General features: G+C 34.9%; 1 protein-coding gene and 1 pseudogene across 10 annotated transcripts in view; both read left to right on the top strand.

The window, feature by feature from the left end:
- The window catches only part of SS18 (SS18 subunit of BAF chromatin remodeling complex), a 94,468-nt gene that overhangs the window by 11,414 nt on the left and 64,486 nt on the right, over nucleotides 1-18,568 (top strand). For all 9 annotated transcript variants that reach the window (XM_081263342.1, XM_081263345.1, XM_081263348.1 and 6 more), the window contains one exon: nucleotides 4,123-4,207. In XM_081263342.1, the coding sequence (XP_081119468.1) occupies nucleotides 4,123-4,207 (85 nt within the window). The remainder of the gene's footprint in view (nucleotides 1-4,122; nucleotides 4,208-18,568) is intronic.
- Nucleotides 1,789-2,048, top strand: LOC308631544 (small nuclear ribonucleoprotein E-like; annotated as a pseudogene). The gene has a single exon. The product of its transcript is annotated as a small nuclear ribonucleoprotein E-like (transcript).

The raw sequence follows: 18,568 nt of genomic DNA, 5'->3' as shown, positions 1-18,568 counted from the left end.
TTTCTTTTTTAATGCACTATTTTAGAAATCATAAGTGTATACATTAAGAAAATGCAGTCATGTTGCTTAATAATGGGATATTCTGAGAAATGCATCATTAGTCAATTTCATCATTGTGCAGATGTCATGGGGTGTACAGTGTACAAACAAAGATAACTGGGTTACTTCGTGAAATAATCTTATGGGATCACTATGATATATAAAGAGATATACGTCCATCATTATGTTATTATATGGTATATAACTAAACTACACCAGTGACAAATGTAATGGTATTTATGGAATCTCAGGAAGATATTTAATTTTTTATTATTATTTTGTGTGTAACTAAATTTAGACTCTTGAATCTTTCCTGATTGCATTTAAGTTTACCTATACACAGACTTAGAAAACATAAATATATACTATATTTGTTAGTATTTGTCTTTGAGCCTTGTTTTATCTTAGAATAAGTTTATTTGATGAATGCTGTAAAAAGCATGCAATTTTGGGCTGGGGATATAGCTCAGCTGGTAGAGTGCTTGCCTCACATGCACAATGTCCTGTGTTCAATTCCCAGCACCACACACACACACACACACACACACACACATGCAGTTTCACCAAAAAGAAAAACCTATTGAAGTTAGAAAAGCCCAGTTAAAAAAAATTTTTTTTCCCTACCTTTTTGTTTTGGGGGAAATGACTTTGGGGAGGTATCAGGACAAATTTAAATGTGCTTTGTGGGTTAGATGGTAATATTGTTAATGTTAATTTTAATTTCCTTATTATCATGGTTATACTGTTCTTTAAGGGAATGTCCTTATGTTTGAGAAACTGACAATGAAGTATTAGGAGTAATGGGCTGTTATATCTGCAGCTGACACACAAATGGTTTTGGAAAAAAGTGTGTGTGTGTGTCTGCATACCTGTGTGTATTTAGAGACAAATGATAGGATGTGTTAAAATACTAAAATTAGGGAATCTTTTTTTTTTTCCCTAAAGAGAGAGAGACAGAGAGAGAGAGAGAGAGAATGTGTGTGTGTGTGTGAGAGAGAGAGAGAGAGAATTTTTTAATATTTATTTTTTAGTTTTCGGCGGACACAACATCTTTGTTTGTATGTGGTGCTGAGGATTGAACCCGGGCTGCACGCATGCCAGACGAGCCCGCTACCACTTGAGCCACCTCCCCAGCCCCTAAAAATTAGGGAATCTGAAAGAAAGATAAATGGGATTCTTTACTGTTCTCAAAACTTTTCTGCAAGTTTTAAGTAATTTTAAAATTAAAAGTTAAAAAGTTTGGCGGGGATGGAAGGATTAAATGAACACTAGATAGGGAAGGGAGAGGGCACACTGGTAGGAAAGATGGTGGAATGCAATGGTCATCATTACTCTAAGTACATGTAAGAAGACACGAAGGATGTGACTCTACTTTATGTACAACAAGAGACGTAAAAAATTGTTCTCTATATGTGTATTATGAATTGTAATGCATTCTGTTATAACAAATCAAAATTTTAAAAAAATTTGATGGTTAGAAGAAGGTTAGGGGAATTAATCTACTTCATAAACAATGCTCTATTTATAGTTATTTAAAATTGCAAGGGACTTTCGAAGAAATCTACTTTAACTTCATTTTTAGATAAGTGAGACTGTTGAGTGGCAGATTGGATTTAATAGTACTTCAACACTGGCTTAGTAAGTACTAATCAGCATAACAATTTTTTAATTAAAGAATCATGAATACAATTCCGGAAGTTGCTTTCTGAGGTAAAGTGCTGGTTGCTTGAATCTTTGTGAGATTCTACCATGGCTTACAATTGTGAGGGCCAGAAAGGGCAGAAGGTGATGGTGTAGCTCATCAGCCTTACTTTAGATACTTGCAAAACAGAAGCTGGATTCAGGTGTGGTTCTGTAATCAAGCTAATATGCCAGTGGATGGCTGAATTTATTGGTTTTGATGAGTACATGAATCTTGTATTAGATGATGCAGAAGAGATTCATACTAAAAGTAAAGAAAACAATTAGGTAGGATCATGCTAAAAGGAGATAATATTACTCTGCTATAAAGTGTCTCCAATTAGATATGATGAATGAGTGAGAAATCACAGAGAAAGTTACATTTTTTTTTTAGATGTTCTTTGCTGGGAGTATAGTTCTAAAACATTTGTTTATATTGTTTTGATTATCCTTATGTTATTACCAGATGACAGTGAATGCTGTGGGACTCTTTATTAAAAAAAAAGAATCATGAATAAACTATGCCTTTTAGTACAATTTATATTTCTATTTTTGGTGTGGTAGTCAGTGGTCCTCAGAAAATCTTGTATCTGAGTATTTAATACAACCATAGTAATAATTAAATATCAGGAAAGCATGAAGGAAGAGACTTTGAAATGAAGTATATTTGTTCTAATAAAAAATGACAGATTGGCAGTATGGAAACCAGTATGGAGGTTCCTTAAAAGACTAGGCATGGAACCACTATATGACCCAGCTATGTCACTCCTTGGTTTTTATTCTGAAGATAGTGATTAGTGATACCCACACACCCATGTTTATAGCAGCACAATTCACAATAGCCACACTATGGAACCAGCCTAGGTGTCCATCAGCCGATGAATGGATAAAGAAAATGTATATATGAACAATGGAGTTTTATTCAGCCATAAAGAAAAATGAAATTATAGCTTTTGTAGGAAAGTGGATGGAACTAGAGACCATTACATTAAGCATAGTAAGTCAAACTGAAAAGTTTAGGGTCCTGTATTTTCACTCATATGTGGTAGCTAGAGGGGAAAAGGAAAAGGAAGATGGAGGCAAACCTCATTAAAATCAAAAGGGGATTAGAAGAGGAAATGGACCAAGGGGTTAGAGTGGGGAGGGAGGGAGTGGGAAAGTACTGGGGAGTGATACTGGCCAGATTATATTGTTGTATGTTGTATAAGTGTATGAATATATAACAACAGAACTATCAGTATGTACAAGTATAATGCACCAATAAAAATGGGGAAAAAAATGACAGGTTGGTTTTTAAAGAATTCTGTATCTTTTTAAAATTTAAATTTTTTAAAATCTTTTTCTGGTGCTGGGGATAGAATGGAAGGCCCTTTTTTCTGCTAGGCAAACTCTCTACCACTGAGATACATCTTCAACCCTTAGAATCCTGTATCTTAAATTCCATTTAAGCTGTCTTCAGAATACAAAATGGTTCCCATTACTTGTTGCTGTTAGTACAATTTGAAAAACAAAACTAATCATCTGAGTAATTCAGTACAATGTAATAACTTTTTTTGGTCCTTGTTTAAGACTCATTAAAAAATAGATCATGTCTGACTAGGTACATGTTGAGGAACAGCATTAAATGTATAGACTTGTTAGTAAACTAAGGTTAGTGAGAATTAAGTTTTTTCCCCTTGATAAACAAAAATTGTGAAGCCAGTTGTTTCTAACAGGAAAAAAATATGTACCAAATAATTTACTATGTTTTCTTTTAAGGTCTTTTTTTAGGAAATAATTTTGTTTTGGACCTGAATTCATATACTTTAATCTGATAAAACTTTTGACTTATTTTCATTATTTTAATTCATAGTTAATATGTGGTGAGATCTTTGTTAATTTTTACCTTAAATATTGTTGAGAACCACAGCCCAGTCAGAATGACGCCTGGCATTTGCTAGAGGGAATGGTTGAAAGGTGATGCCAGTGAACCATTGAGATGGTGATTTGAATTAAGCTACATATAATTGCTGTGATGCTGGAGTGATTGAATTGTATATTTGACTTTTACTGTCAGGCAATGGGGCGCCCACTACTTTGGAGTTCCCGCGCAGTTCTTGGGGTTCAGTTCTTGGGGTTCGGAGAGATTGGACGGGCCGTGTGGTGTGTGCAGTGCTGGTGAGAGTTGGGGAATAAAGAGTTGCTGTTTGAATCTACAAGGCTTTGTGGTGGCTTGGTTATTTGTGCCCAGCCAGACTGCGGCAAAATATATTATTACTTGGAATTATTTTGCAGAGGAAGTAGGAAAAATTGAAGTGTTATTGATGTTAAGCTAACAAATCTTCTATAGAAATGATTGGAATGTTTATATTTAAGCATATAGGAATAGTTTTTTTAATACTGATATTTGTTTTGTTTTAATAGGTATCAGCAGATGTTGCATACAAACTTGGTATACCTTGCTACAATAGCAGATTCTAATCAAAATATGCAGTCTCTTTTACCAGCAGTAAGTACCTTTAAAATAGTGTGAAGTAGATAGTCTTTATAGTCTTTATAGTTACGGTATAACACATTTTTGTTGAGTGATTTTTGAGTTTTGTTTAGTAAACCTTGAATTACTTTGAGAACTTGAAAGTACACAATATTATCTAAAAGCTTTATTATTTTGCTCTCATTTAATTTGAATTAATCTATCTAGAATCAGTTCTTATCCTCAGAAAGTTATATCTACTCACCCATGCACCCACATACTTGCCCACCTACCTATGTATTTATCTTTTTAATTTTAATTACACAAGTAATTTGCTGATGTATCTGGAATATTTCACAGCAAATACCAGACATCCTATAATTTCACTAATAAATGTTTCAGTATACATTTCTGGTAGATAAGACCATTATCCTACCCAATAAAATTAACTATAATTTCTTAACATCTTGTGATAACCAATCTGTTTGAATTTTTCCATCAGTTATCTCATAATGTCTAAAAGTTTTAAAGTTCAGTTGCTTCAGAATATAAACAAGGTCTGTGGATTGCATTGGTTGTTATATGTATTAAGTTTCTTTCAATGTATATCAGTTTGTCTTTTTAGATTTGCATTTATTGGAGAAATTGAGTCATCTACCATATAAATTTTATCACATTCTGGATTGTATCCTCCTGATCATTATCCATGTTTCCTCAATCTCTTATTTCATGTAAATTGATAATTGGGTAGAGAGGCTTAATTATAGATAAGTTTGGTTTTTGGTTGAGAGTATTTATTGGTGGTAGGTACTATGTACTTCTTAGGGTATCATATCAGGAAGAACATGTTTGATAATATTTTTAGCAGTGTTAAAATTGATCAGTGAGAATTGGTAATGCCAATCTGATCAGTCCATTTTGAAGCTTACTATCTACCTTTCACCTAATTGTTTTAGTAGTCATTTATGTTTATTGAGGGTCCTATATTTCATTTTGGTATCACAGAATGGCAGATTTCTATTTTACAATTCTCTTAAAGTTAGTAAAATAAAAACTTCCTTTTACTGAATTCTTGGTTATACTGAAATTAAAAAAAAAAAAAAAAACCATTAGGAGAGTCAGGATAGAGGCTCCATGCTATCCCTTTATGAGTTTTCAGAATAACCAGTTGGTCCTTACAACCTGCCAGTGTGACCAGTGGTTTTGTTTTTACATTTATTTGAATTTACAGATTTTAATTTGAGAATTAAAAAAAAAATTGATCGATTGTACTGGGTTTATTTAACCCAAGGTGCTTTACCACATGCCTATTCCTTTTTATTTTTTATTTTGAGATAGGGTCTCACTAAGTTACCCAGGCTGACCTTGAACTTGAGTGCCTCAGCCTCCCAGAGTTGCTGGGTTTACAGGCATGTGCTGCCATCCTCAAGTGTTTTTATTAGGTTATTTTGTCCAGGCTGGTCTTGAACTCCTGAGCTCAAGTGATCCTCATGCCTTATCCTCCTGCATGCTAGTACTATAGGTGAACAATACTGTATTCAGCTTCAATTTTTATATTTTTAATATTTAAATTCATTGCAATCATTGTTTTTATTTTTTAATTTTTCTTTTGGTGCTAGAGATTGAACCCAGGGGTGTTTTCTCACTGAGTTACATCCACAGTCCTTTTTATTTTTTATTTTTAGATAAGGTCTTGCTAAGTTGCTGAGGCTAGCCTCAAAGTTGTACTCCTTTTGCTTCTGCCTTTAGAGTTACTAGGGATGTGCTACCATGCCCAGTGTAGTTATTCGTTATGATACTCAAATTATCTTTCTTTGATCCGTGGAAGCCTCTTCATTTGGCTCCTATGTGCTTCTGATGTGACTCTGGTATTATTTTATAGCTTCTTTGATTTTGTGATTTGAGAGATCAGAGTGATTTATTTTATGTCTTAGGCCTGTAATCAACAGTATTTTCAAGAAGTTTTTTTATTTTTCTAATGACAACTGGTATTTAGAGATCAAAATTTGAATGCTTGGAGCACTCTTTATTAATCAAATATTGAGATCTTAGTGATAGTTCTACTTTAGGAAGGGATTTTTATTTAGTTTTGAGTTTATGTATTTCTATCTTTTCTCTTAATCTAAAAATCTATGTTCCTTAATGACATTACTATAGTTCCTTATTTGCTTTGTACTCCTTTATATAAGGAATATTTTAAATATAATGATACCAAGATTACTAGTAACAGTAAGATATTTGTCCATAAGATAGATCTTATTGTGTTATTTAATCAATTAATTTTGTTTTGAACTTGAAATAGTTCTTTGTGTGACTTTTGTCATAAACTTCATTATCAACCAAGTAAAATTTAGTTTTGTGATTAGGAGGAGGAATAAGTTTATTTTCATTTGTTTCCATATGAGTAGCTCTTTGTCCCAGTATTATTTAGTGGAAAACTAAAACATTTTTTCTCTGTTTTGTGATGCCACTTCTGGCATATATCAAGTGTCTGGACATTTGTTGTTCTGTGTCTGATGTCTGTTCTGTTCCATTGGTCTATTTTCATAAATTCTACATTATCTTGTCACATTTGATGTTTATTAAACGAGTTTGTACTCTTTTTTTCTTTTCCTCAAAAAATAAGTGTCTTGGCTGTTAGTCATTTGCATTTCTATATATCCTTAAGTATCATCATGTCATGTTACATACATACATACATACTATATTGGGATTTTCATTGATATCACCTTGACTTTAAATTAATTTGTGAAGAATTGATCTTTATAAAATTACATTTTCCAAATCATGAGTATTGCACATATTTTCATTTATTTAGTACTTTCAAGTCTGTCAAGGAAGTTTTATGATTTTCTTTCAGGCTTTGAATATCTCTTATTGGACTTATTGCTAGGTATTTTATTGGAGTTCTTGATTTTTAAATTTTATTTTCTAACTACAGTTGCTATTTACATGGAAATGCAATTGATTTGGAATCTCACAATCTTGTTCCTTTTTATTTCTAACAGTTTTTCTGTAGATAACTTTGTTTTCTATATTCACAATCATATCATTTGTGAATAGAAAAAAAATTTTTTTTGCCAATCCTTACACCTTTTATTTCTTTCTCTTGCCTTACTTCTCTGGCTAGGATCTCCAGTACATTCCTGAATAGAAGTGGTACTAGAGAACATCCTTGTCTTGTTCCTGATCTCAAAGGGAAAGTTTTCACTGTTTGAATATTATAATTATGATGTTTAACAATGTTCATCACATTCCACCATCATTTCTAACTCCAAGCCCCTTCCCTTCCCCTTCCACCCCTCTTTGTGATGGATATTATTATCCAAAGTACATGTATGAAGACACGAATTGCTGTGAATGTACTTTGTATACAACCAAAGATATGAAAAATTGTGCCCTATATGTGTAATAAGAATTGTAATGCATTCTGTTGTCATAAATAAATAAAAAAATTAATTAAGAAAAAAGAAAGATAGAATGAAATATAAAAAAAATAAGTATGATGTTTGCTGTAGTATTGTATAGATACCTGTTATTAGAATAAAGAAGTTCCCTCTGTTTCTGGCAGGCCAAGTAAGAATTGATACCTTGAATGGATTTAAAACTTTATCAAATAATTTTATTGCATTTAATGAAATGATCAAAAGCTTTTTCTTCTTTAAACTGTTAATGTGATAAATTACACTGATTGATTTTTACTTTTTTAGTTTCTCATTCTTATAATTAACTTCCTTGTTCATGACATACTTGGTCACAATTTTAAAAAAATTGATGCACTAGCACAGTTCACAATAGCTAGATCATGGAACGAACCTAGATGCCCTTCAGTAAATGAATGGATAAAGAAAATGTGGTATATATTCACAATGGAATATTACTCTGCATTAAAAGAGAATAAAATCATTGTGTTTGCAGGTAAATGGATGGAGTTGGAGAATATAATGCTAAGTGAAGTAAGCTAATCCCCAAAAAACCAAATGCTGAAGTTTTCTCTGATATAAGGATGCTGATTCATAATGGGGTTGGGGTGGGGAGCATGGGAGGAATAGATGAACTTTAGATAGGGCAAAGGGGAGGGAGAAGAAGGGAGGGGATATGGGAGTAGGAAAGACCATGGAATGAGATGGACATCATTTCCCTAATAAGTACATGTATGAAGACACACACACACACACACACACACACACACACACACACAAATTTTTGCTGCACTTAGTTTATTAAATTTTGATTAGGATTTTTACATCTTTGTTCATGAGTGTAAATTTTCCTTTCTTATAATGCCGTTGTCTGTTTTTTTTTTTTTTTTTTTTTTTTTCTTATTTGAGATTATGTGGTGTCATAAAATGAGCTGGAGAATTTTCCCACTTTTTTTTTTTAACCTGGAAGAATGTGCAAAATATGACTGCCATTTATTTTTAAAATGATCATTATATTATTTTAGAAAAGCCACGTCATTCTAGAGTTTTCTTTGTGAGAAAACTTCTGTTTACTTATTTCTTTAATGATTGATTATAGGATAGCTTATATATACCCATACATATATATTCTTTTTTCTTTTCTTTTTGGTACTAGTGATTGAAGCCAAGGGTGCATAACCACTGAGCTACTTTCCCAGTCCTTTTTATGTTTTTACTTTGAGGAAGAGTCTTGCTGAGTTGCCTAGGCTGGACTTGAACTTGTGATCCTGCTTGTTTCCCATGTTGCTAGGATTGTAGATTTGGGCCATTGTGCCCAGCTATTTTAGTCTTTTGAAGAATCATTTTGGGCTTTTTTTGAGGCTGCTTTTCTTTTTGAATTTTTTTAGTTATAGATAGATACAATATCTTTGTTTATTTTTATGTGGTGCTGAAGATAGAACCCAATGCCTCACACATGCTAGGCAAGCACTTTATCACTGAGCCACCACCCTAGACCTCATTTTTGCCTTTTTTGTCTTTCTCTTTTGCAGCATTTTTCAAACTTTTTGGTCTCAGAACCCCATTACATTCTTAAAATTTTTTGAGAACTCCAGAGAGCTTTCTCTTTATATCTTTTCTTTTTAATTTTTCTCATATCTTAATTTAATATTGAGAAATGAAAAAATTATTAATTCTTTTTTTTTCTTTTTTTATTGGTTGTTCAAAACATTACAAAGCTCATGACATATCATATTTCATACATTAGATTCAAGTGGGTTCTTTTTACATAATGCCCTATTAGTAACTGTTGTATTCTGCTACCTTTCCTATCCTCTACTATCCTCCCTCCCCTCCCCTCCCCTCCCATCTTCTCTCTCTACCCCATCTACTGTAATTCATTTCTCTCCTTGTTTATTTTCCCATTCCCCTCACAATCTCTTATATGAAATTTTGTATAACAATGAGGGTCTCCCTCCATTTCCATGCAATTTCCCTTTTCTCTCCCTTTCCCTCCCACCTCATGTCTCTGTTTAATGTTAATCTTTTCTTCCTGCTCTTCCTCCCTGCTCTGTTCTTAGTTGCTCTCATTATATCAAAGAAGACATTTGGTAGTTGTTTTTTAGGAATTGGCTAGCTTCACTAAGCATAATCTGCTCTAGTGCCATCCATTTCCCTGCAAATTCCATGATTTTGTCATTTTTTAGTGCTGCGTAATACTCCATGGTGTATAAACACCACATTTTTTTTATCCATTCATCTATTGAAGGGCATCTGGGTTGGTTCCACGGTCTAGCAATTGTGAATTGTGCTGCTATGAACATCGATGTGGCAGTATCCCTGTAGTACGCTCTTTTAAGGTCTTTAGGGAATAGTCCGAGAAGGACAAAAGCTGGGTCAAATGGTGGTTCCATTCCCAGCTTTCCCAGGAATCTCCATACTGCTTTCCAAATTGGCCGCACCAGTTTGCAGTCCCACCAGCAATGTACGAGAGTACCCTTTTCCCCACATCCTCACCAGCACTTGTTGTTGTTTGACTTCATAATGGCTGCCAATCTTACTGGAGTGAGATGGTATCTTAGGGTGGTTTTGATTTGCATTTCTCTGACTGCTAGAGGTGGTGAGCATTTTTTCATGTACTTGTTGATTGATTGTATATCCTCTTCTGAGAAGTGTCTGTTCAGGTCCTTGGCCCATTTGTTGATTGGGTTATTTGTTATCTTGTTTAAGTTTTTGAGATCTTTGTATACTCTGGATATTAGGGCTCTATCTGAAGTGTGAGGAGTAAAAATTTGTTCCCATGATGTAGGCTCCCTATTTACCTCTCTTATTGTTTCTCTTGCTGAGAAAAAACTTTTTAGTTTAAGTAAGTCCCATTTGTTGATTCTTGTTATTAACTCTTGTGCTATGGGTGTCCTATTAAGGAATTTGGAGCCCGACCCCACAATATGTAGATCGGAGCCAACTTTTTCTTCTATCAGACGCAGAGTCTCTGATTTGATATCAAGCTCCTTGATCCACTTTGAGTTAACTTTTGTGCATGGCGAGAGGAGGGGATTCAGTTTCATTTTGTTGCACATGGATTTCCAGTTTTCCCAGCACCATTTGTTGAAGATGCTATCCTTCCTCCATTGCATGCTTTTAGCTCCTTTATCAAATATAAGATAGTTGTAGCTTTGTGGATTAGTCTCTGTGTCTCTATTCTGTACCATTGGTCCACCCACCTGTTTTGGTACCAGTACCATGCTGTTTTTGTTACTATTGCTCTGTAATATAGTTTGAAATCTGGTATCGCTATTCCGCCTGATTCACACTTCCTGCTTAGAATTGCTTTTGCTATTCTGAGTCTTCTATTTTTCCATTTGAATTTCATGATTGCTTTATCTATTTCTACAAGAAATGCCATTGGGATTTTGATTGGCATTGCATTAAACCTATAGAGAACTTTTGGTAATATCACCATTTTGATAATGTTAGTTCTGCCTATCCATGAACAGGGTATATTTTTCCATCTTCTAAGATCTTCTTCTACTTCTCTTTTTAGGATTCTGTAGTTTTCATTGTATAAATCTTTCACCTCTTTTGTTAGGTTGATTCCCAAGTATTTTATTTTATTTTTTTGAGGATATTGTGAATGGAGTGTTTTTCCCCATTTCCGTTTCAGAAGTTTTGTTGCTGATATACAGAAATGCCTTTGATGTATGCATGTTGATTTTATATTCTACCACTTTGCTGAATTCATTTATTAGTTCTAGTAGTTTTTTTGTAGACCCTTTTGGGTCTTCTAGGTATAGAATCATGTCATCTGCAAATAGTGATAATTTAAGTTCTTCTTTTCCTATTTTTATGCCTTTAATTTTTTCGTCTGTCTAATTGCTCTGGCCAGTGTTTCAAGAACTATATTGAGTAGAAGTGGTGATAGACAGGATCCCTGTCTTGTTCCAGATTTTAGAGGGAATGCCTTCAATTTTTCTCCATTCAGAATGATGCTAGCCTGAGGCTTAGCATAGATAGCTTTTACAATGTCGAGGAAAGTTCCTGTTATCCTTAGTTTTTCTAATGTTTTGAACATAAAGGGATGCTGTACTTTGTCAAATGCTTTTTCTGCATCTATCGAGATGATCATATGGTTCTTATCTTTGAGTCTATTGGTGTGGTGAATAACATTTATTGATTTCCGTATATTGAACCATCCTTGCATCCCAGGGATGAATCCTACTTCATCATGGTGCACAATTTTTTTGATGTGCCTTTGTATCCGATTCGCCAGAATTTTATTGAGGATTTTTGCATCTAGGTTCATCAGAGATATTGGTCTGTAGTTTCCTTTCTTTGAGGTGTCTTTGTCTGGTTTCGGAATCAGGGTGATGTTGGCCTCATAGCATGAATTTGGCAGAGCTTCCTCTTTTTCTATTTCCGGAAATAACTTGAAAAGTATTGGTATTAATTCTTCTTTAATGGTTTTGTAAAACTCCGCTGTATACCCATCCGGTCCTGGGCTTTTCTTGGTTGGTAGTCTTTTGATGGCTTCTTCAATTTCATCCATTGATATTGGTCTGTTTAAATTGTGTGTATCCTCCTGACTCAGTCTGGGCAAATCATATGACTTAAGGAACTTATCGATGTCTTCACTATCTTCTATTTTATTGGAATATAGGTTTTCAAAATAATTTCTAATTGTCTTCTGTATTTCTGTAGCATCTGTTGTGATATTGCCTTTTTCATCCCGTATGTTAGTAATTTGAGTTCTCTCTCTTCTTCTCTTCATTAGCATGGCTAAAGGTCTGTCGATCTTATTTATTTTTTCAAAGAACCAACTTTTAGTTTTGTTAATTTTTTCAATAGTTTCTTTTGTTTCAATTTCATTGATTTCCGCTCTGATTTTAATTATTTCTTGCCTTCTGCTACATTTGCTGTTGTTTTGCTCTTCATTTTCTAGGGCTTTGAGATGAAGTGTGAGCTCATTTATTTGTTGGTTTTTCCTTTTTTTGAGGAATGACCTCCAGGTGATGAATTTCCCTCTTAAAACTGCTTTCATTGTGTCCCATAGATTCCTATATGTTGTGTCTGTATTTTCATTTATCTCTAAGAATTTTTTGATTTCCTCCTTTTTGTCTTCTGTAACCCATTGATCATTCAGTAACCTATTGTTCATTTTCCATGTGATGTAGGATTTTTCCTTCTTTCTTTTATCATTGATTTCCAGTTTCATTCCATTATGATCAGATAAAATGCATGGTATTATCTCCACCCCTTTATATTTACTGAGGGTTGCTCTATGGCATAATATATGGTCTGGTTTTGAGAAGGATCCATGTGCTGCTGAGAAAAAAGTATATCTACTTGATGATGATTGATATATTCTATATATGTCAGTTAAGTCTAGGTTATTGATTGTGATATTTAGTTCTATAGTTTCTTTATTCAACTTTTGTTTGGAGGATCTGTCCAATGGTGAGAGAGGTGTGTTGAAGTCACCCATAATTATTGTGTTGTGGTCTATTTGATTCTTGAACTTGAGGAGAATTTGTTTTATGAATGTCGCAGCACCATTATTTGGTGCATAAATATTGATAATTGTTATGTCTTGTTGGTGAATGGTTCCTTTTAACAGTATATAATGACCTTATTTATCCGTTTTGATTAACTTAGTCTTGAAGTCGATTTTATTCGATATGAGGATGGGCACCCCTGCTTGCTTACGAGGACCGTGTGCGTGGTATATTTTTTCCCATCCTTTCACCTTCAGCCTGTGTATTTCTTTTCCAATCAGATGTGTCTCCTGGAGGCAGCATATTGTTGGATTTGTTTTTTTAATCCATGTTACCAGCGTATGTCGCTTTATTGGAGTTTAAGCCATTAACGTTTAGAGCTACTATTGATATATGGTTTGTACTGCCAGGCATGTTTGATTATGTATCTTTTTTTTTTTTAATTTAGTTTGTTTCTCCTTGATTAGCTTTCTCCCCACCCTCTGTCATTACCAAGGCACTTCCCACTGATGGTTTTGGTTGTTGTTTCTCATTACTTCCTCGTGTAGTGTTTTGCTCAAGACGCTTTGCAATGCAGGTTTTCTGGCTGCAAATTCTTTTAGCTTTTGTTTATCATGAAAGATTTTTATTTCATTGTCGTACCTGAAGCTTAATTTTACTGGATACAGAATCCTTGGTTGGCATCCATTGTCTTTCAGTGTTTGAAATACGTTGTTCCAGGATCTTCTCGCTTTCAGTGTCTGTGATGAAAAATCTGTTGTTAACCTTATTGGTTTACCCCTGAATGTAATCTGCATCCTTTCTCTTGTAGCTTTTAATATTTTCTCTTTGTTCTGTATATTGGCTATCTTCATAACAATGTGTCTTGGCGTTGGTCTACTGTGATTTTGTGTGCTTGGTGTCCTGTATGCATCTACAATTTGTATATCCGTTTCCTTTTTTATTTCTGGAAAGTTTTCTGTAATTATTTCATTCAGTACGTTACTCATTCCCTTGGTTTGAATCTCTATACCTTCCTCTATCCCGATGACTCGTACTTTGGTTTTTTTATGTTATCCCATATATCTTGGATGTTTTTCTCGTGATTTTTTGCCAGCCTTTCTGAGTTGGCTAGAGTCTTTTCAAGAATATATATTTTGTCTTCATTATCTGATGTTCTGGCTTCTACTTGCTCCACTCTGTTAGTGATACTCTCAATTGAGTTTTTAATTTGGTTTATCGTTTCCTTTATTTTTAGAATTATTGTTTGATTTTTTTTTATAATCTCTATCTCCTGATAAAGATGCTTAACTTCTTCTTTTATCTGTTTATGTAATTCATACTCAATGTGTTCTTTTGCTGCTTGAATTTGTTGTCTTGTATCCTCTTTAAGGTTCCATTCCATCTGTCTAAGCTATTCCTTGAGTTCTTTATATGACCATTTTTCTGATGACTCTAGGTCCTCCTGAATATTTAGGCTGTCCTTCATTGTTTGTAGTCCTTTTCTTCTTTGCTTTTTTATGCTGCTCATGTTAGTTCTTGTTCGTTTTGACTGCTGAGTTACTGTTTACTCTTATAAATTTATTTGATGCTTGGGAGGAAAGATATTAGAAGGGAAGGGAAGAAGTCACTAAAGAGAATGAGAGTAGGCAGGTAGAATTCAAGGAAGGAGGAATAAGAAAATTGAAAAGAAATGAAAAGATAAAATAGAAAAAATATAGGAAATAAAGAAAGAAAACATTTTTTTTAAAAAAAACAATGATAATTAAAAAAATGAAAATTAAAAAAAAATAATAATAAAATAAAAAAATTTAAAAAATTAAACATTAAAAAAAAGTTAAAGAACAACAACAAGAAAATAAATGAAATTGAAAGAAAAAAACCCCAAATTTAAAAATAATAATAATAAAAATAATAAATGCAGTCATAGAGTTCGATTAACTTCTCTTCCAGTTGGTGGAGCTGTGCCCACTGGGCCAAGCTTCTCCTCTCAACACGTGGGAAGCAATCACTGTGCAGCAGCTCTTCCTCCCAGACTGGGCAGGTCTTCAATCCTGAGTGTCTAGGGCCTTCTCTTGTGTTTCCTCAAGCCAGGCCCCGCTCACCTGTGACACTCACCACAATACTGGCTACACGCCAGGTCTGCTGTTCCTGGGAGCCCTGTTTTCATGAATGCCTGGGCACACTCTCCCTGTTTGTCTCCCTCAGACCCTAAGTTTGTAGAGCTTGGGGCTGAGAACCCCCAGCGAATTTGCTTGCCCTCCGGTAGCCACGTCCCCGGTAGCTGGTGCAAGAGACCTCAGTTGTCAGCACTGGTGGTAGTGGTAGCCGGGAGTTCTGAGCCGCGAGTCCCGCGCCACTCCTGATTCCCTCAGTCTGGCTATCGCGCTCACGGGAGAGCTGGGAGGTGCCCTTATGGGAGAGCTGGGAGGGGGGAGGGGCCCTTAAGGTTTCCCCGCTGTGTGGAGAGTGATGGCTAGGGGATTATACACCTGTCGCCGCTGGTTTCAATGAAGTTATCCCCTCCGCCCATGAGGTCAGTTCTCTGCCATGGTGGTATCCCATGCAAATAGTGACCGTTCGTTCCCTTTGCCAGGTGACCAATGCAATGGGTGGGTCCTGACTGTCTCTCCCAAGCCCCGTTTCAATCCTGTGGGCACTGCCTATGAAGGCTCTGTTGGCTTTTACCTTGTAAGTTCAGAAGGGCCAACCAGTTATTTCAGCGGGCTCGTTAGTGCTGAGTCACGAGAAGCAGACGAACCGGAGCTTGAATGCAGCCGATCCGGGCTCGGTGTGTGTTCTGAGAGGCCCAAACTGTTGGCCCCAGATCCAGTCAGGTCAGCATTGCCTAGTGATCCTGAGCAAACAGCATTTAGACTTTTTCCAACTCCCTATGCCCGCGCAGCTGAAGAGGTCGGAGACTTGATCTCTCCGCGCCCGCTGCCATGTTGGATCTCTTATTAATTCTTTAAGTAACATTCTTGAAAGGAAAATAAATGAATGGTGTCATTTTTATATTTTTGCACATTTCTTTTACATGTCTGGCTTAATAGAAGTCACCTGTATTTTTATATCTATTTATGAATTTAGTAATTTGGAATTTTTTTTTTTCAATTCAAGTAAAGAAAATGCAGTCTTAGGTATATAGTTGGAAAAGGGAAAGCTGTTTTGTAGCCTTTTTGATTGTTCTGTATAATTTTCTTTGATGTTACAACAGACCTCCAAGTTTCTTTTTTTTTTCTCCAAAGCTTAGTTGCAGTATAGAGTCCTAAATTATATCGATATATGATTTTACTCTGGTACATTAAATTCTGTTGGTTTTATACTTTGAATAGATCTTTTATTCATATATAATTTTACAATATCATGCACTGGTTATTTGGAAAATAAAAGTTTGCTGAGTTAGGCAAATTTTCCATACATTGACATTTTGTGATGTGATACTGAAGATGACAATTGATAAAATTACTTCTGGTCTCACCAGGAAAGCATTGGGAATTTGTCAGGCTTGAAGTAGTAGATATGTTTGTAACATTTTCAATTTTTATTTAAAATCTTAAATTTGATCTTGGCAGTAAATGCTTTCTCTTGTTTTCAGGATTCATTATTATTTGTTTTTAAACAAATATGTGCCAAGTACCCAAACCTGGATAAGTATAGTTAACAGTTATTATTTCAGGTAAAAATGGTGTTCCGTGAATATGATGCTTAATTCAATTAGCAAATCACAAAGTGCTTTTAAAAAAGTCTATATTTATTATTTTGCCACGTCACAGCGTATTTATTTATTTGAAAAAACATGAAAGAACTTTCCAGTATAGCTACACCAGTAAGACAAGGGGGATTTACGTCCTTAACTATGCCTTCTAGGGGCTAACAGTGACTTTGAGGTTTTATAGAAGGGTGAATGAGGGCAGTGGTGGGGGTTCCATGTAGCCAGAGGGATGCACAGCTTCCAAAGCAGGTGAGGTCTGTCCATCATTATTTTAGGATTGGCCAGGCTTGTCTGTGATAAGAAAGTTGCTCTTGCCTTGGGGATAGTCAGAAAGTTTATGGGATCAGACCTGTTTCTGGAATCCAAGGTGACTTGGATCTAAGGAGACAGATGCAAAATGGGGACAAGAGTTGCTAGGTCTTTAATCCTGCTTTTAGCCACCCATTGGACATTTGCAGGCAAAAGTGAAGAGTCTTAAGTCCTTGTTACAATCCCCCCTGGTTTGTTCATTCCTCAATCTTGAGGGAACTAGGGCAGTCTGGCTTATACAGATCTCTTAGCCTGATGATAACTATCTCTTTGAACAATGGCGTAAGCAAATAAGTGAAAAGGGTCAGATTTTTTTAGCCAGAGTCAGATTTTGGGGCCCATTCAGTCCAACAAGTTTGTTTTTCTGTTTCACCAAATGATGGTAAAAAGCAGCTAATACTGTTACTAAGTGGAAAGAAAGCAAGAGACCCTGAAGTGAATGTATTATTGGCAGCCTCATGGGTCCCTCTTTTTCTGCCCTTTTTGTTTTAGGTTGTGTAGTTGCAAGTGGCTAATGCCCTAATGGTATGCTTTCTCCTTACATGGCTTTTCCAAACTGTTGCCAGAATCCCAGGCCAGATTCCTGACTGATGGTTCAGTAAATCAGATCTACCCGCTTTCCTCCAAAACTGGGAAGACAAGGGGACCCATGTTCTTAATCCTGCTTCCTGTCACAGGATATTTAAAAGACGTGGAGAATTTAATAAATTAATTAAATTAAATTATTAAATTTTTTACTGCTTAATGAAAGTACATTTTAAAGTATAACTGGCTTTTTTATATACAGCGATTAATAGTAAAGCATTTGCTCTTGCTTCAATTCATAATGTTTCAGCAGTTACATCTTCTGTTGCTTTTGTACCATCATTATAAATATTAATATAGCATTCAAGACAAACAGTATTTTAGTATTCTTTTGGAAATAGTTTTGCCCTTGGGGACTTCTTAAAACTGTCTGGAGGGGCATGGGCTATAACTCAGTGGCAGAGTGTTTGCCTTGCAGGTGTGAGGTAGTGGGTTTGATCCTCAGCACCACATAAAAATAAATAAAAAATAAAGGCATGCTGTCCAGCTACAACTACCTATATATATCTATCTATCACTGGGTTTCTTTTTAAAAAAGTGTCTGGAGGACCCCACTTTATGAACCATTGCTCTATTATCTGTTTTTGTTTATAATTAAACTTTGAACTTTGTTTCCTTTTTTTTTTTTCTGACTTTTTGGTTTATTTTGCTGTTCTGAGTTTCGAGATGATTGCTTTCTTCTGCAATATTCAACCTTCCATATCCATATTAATACAGTATTTAAGGGCATTTTCTTCTAGTCATAGTTCTGATATGTGCTATATATTGTATTTATTCAGTTCCAAGTATTTTAAAATTTATTTCTTTTTTATGGAAGAGTTGATGAAATTATTTCTTAATTTCCAGACTTTGGGGAATTTTATTATTTTCTTCATTTTTGGGTTCATTGCATTATAGTTAGATATTATTTTTTATG

Source organism: Spermophilus citellus, assembly GCF_964194105.1.
Source record: "Spermophilus citellus genome assembly, chromosome: 12".
In the NCBI taxonomy this organism is placed as follows: Eukaryota; Metazoa; Chordata; class Mammalia; order Rodentia; family Sciuridae; genus Spermophilus; species Spermophilus citellus.
This window is presented reverse-complemented; position numbering and strand designations above follow the sequence as displayed.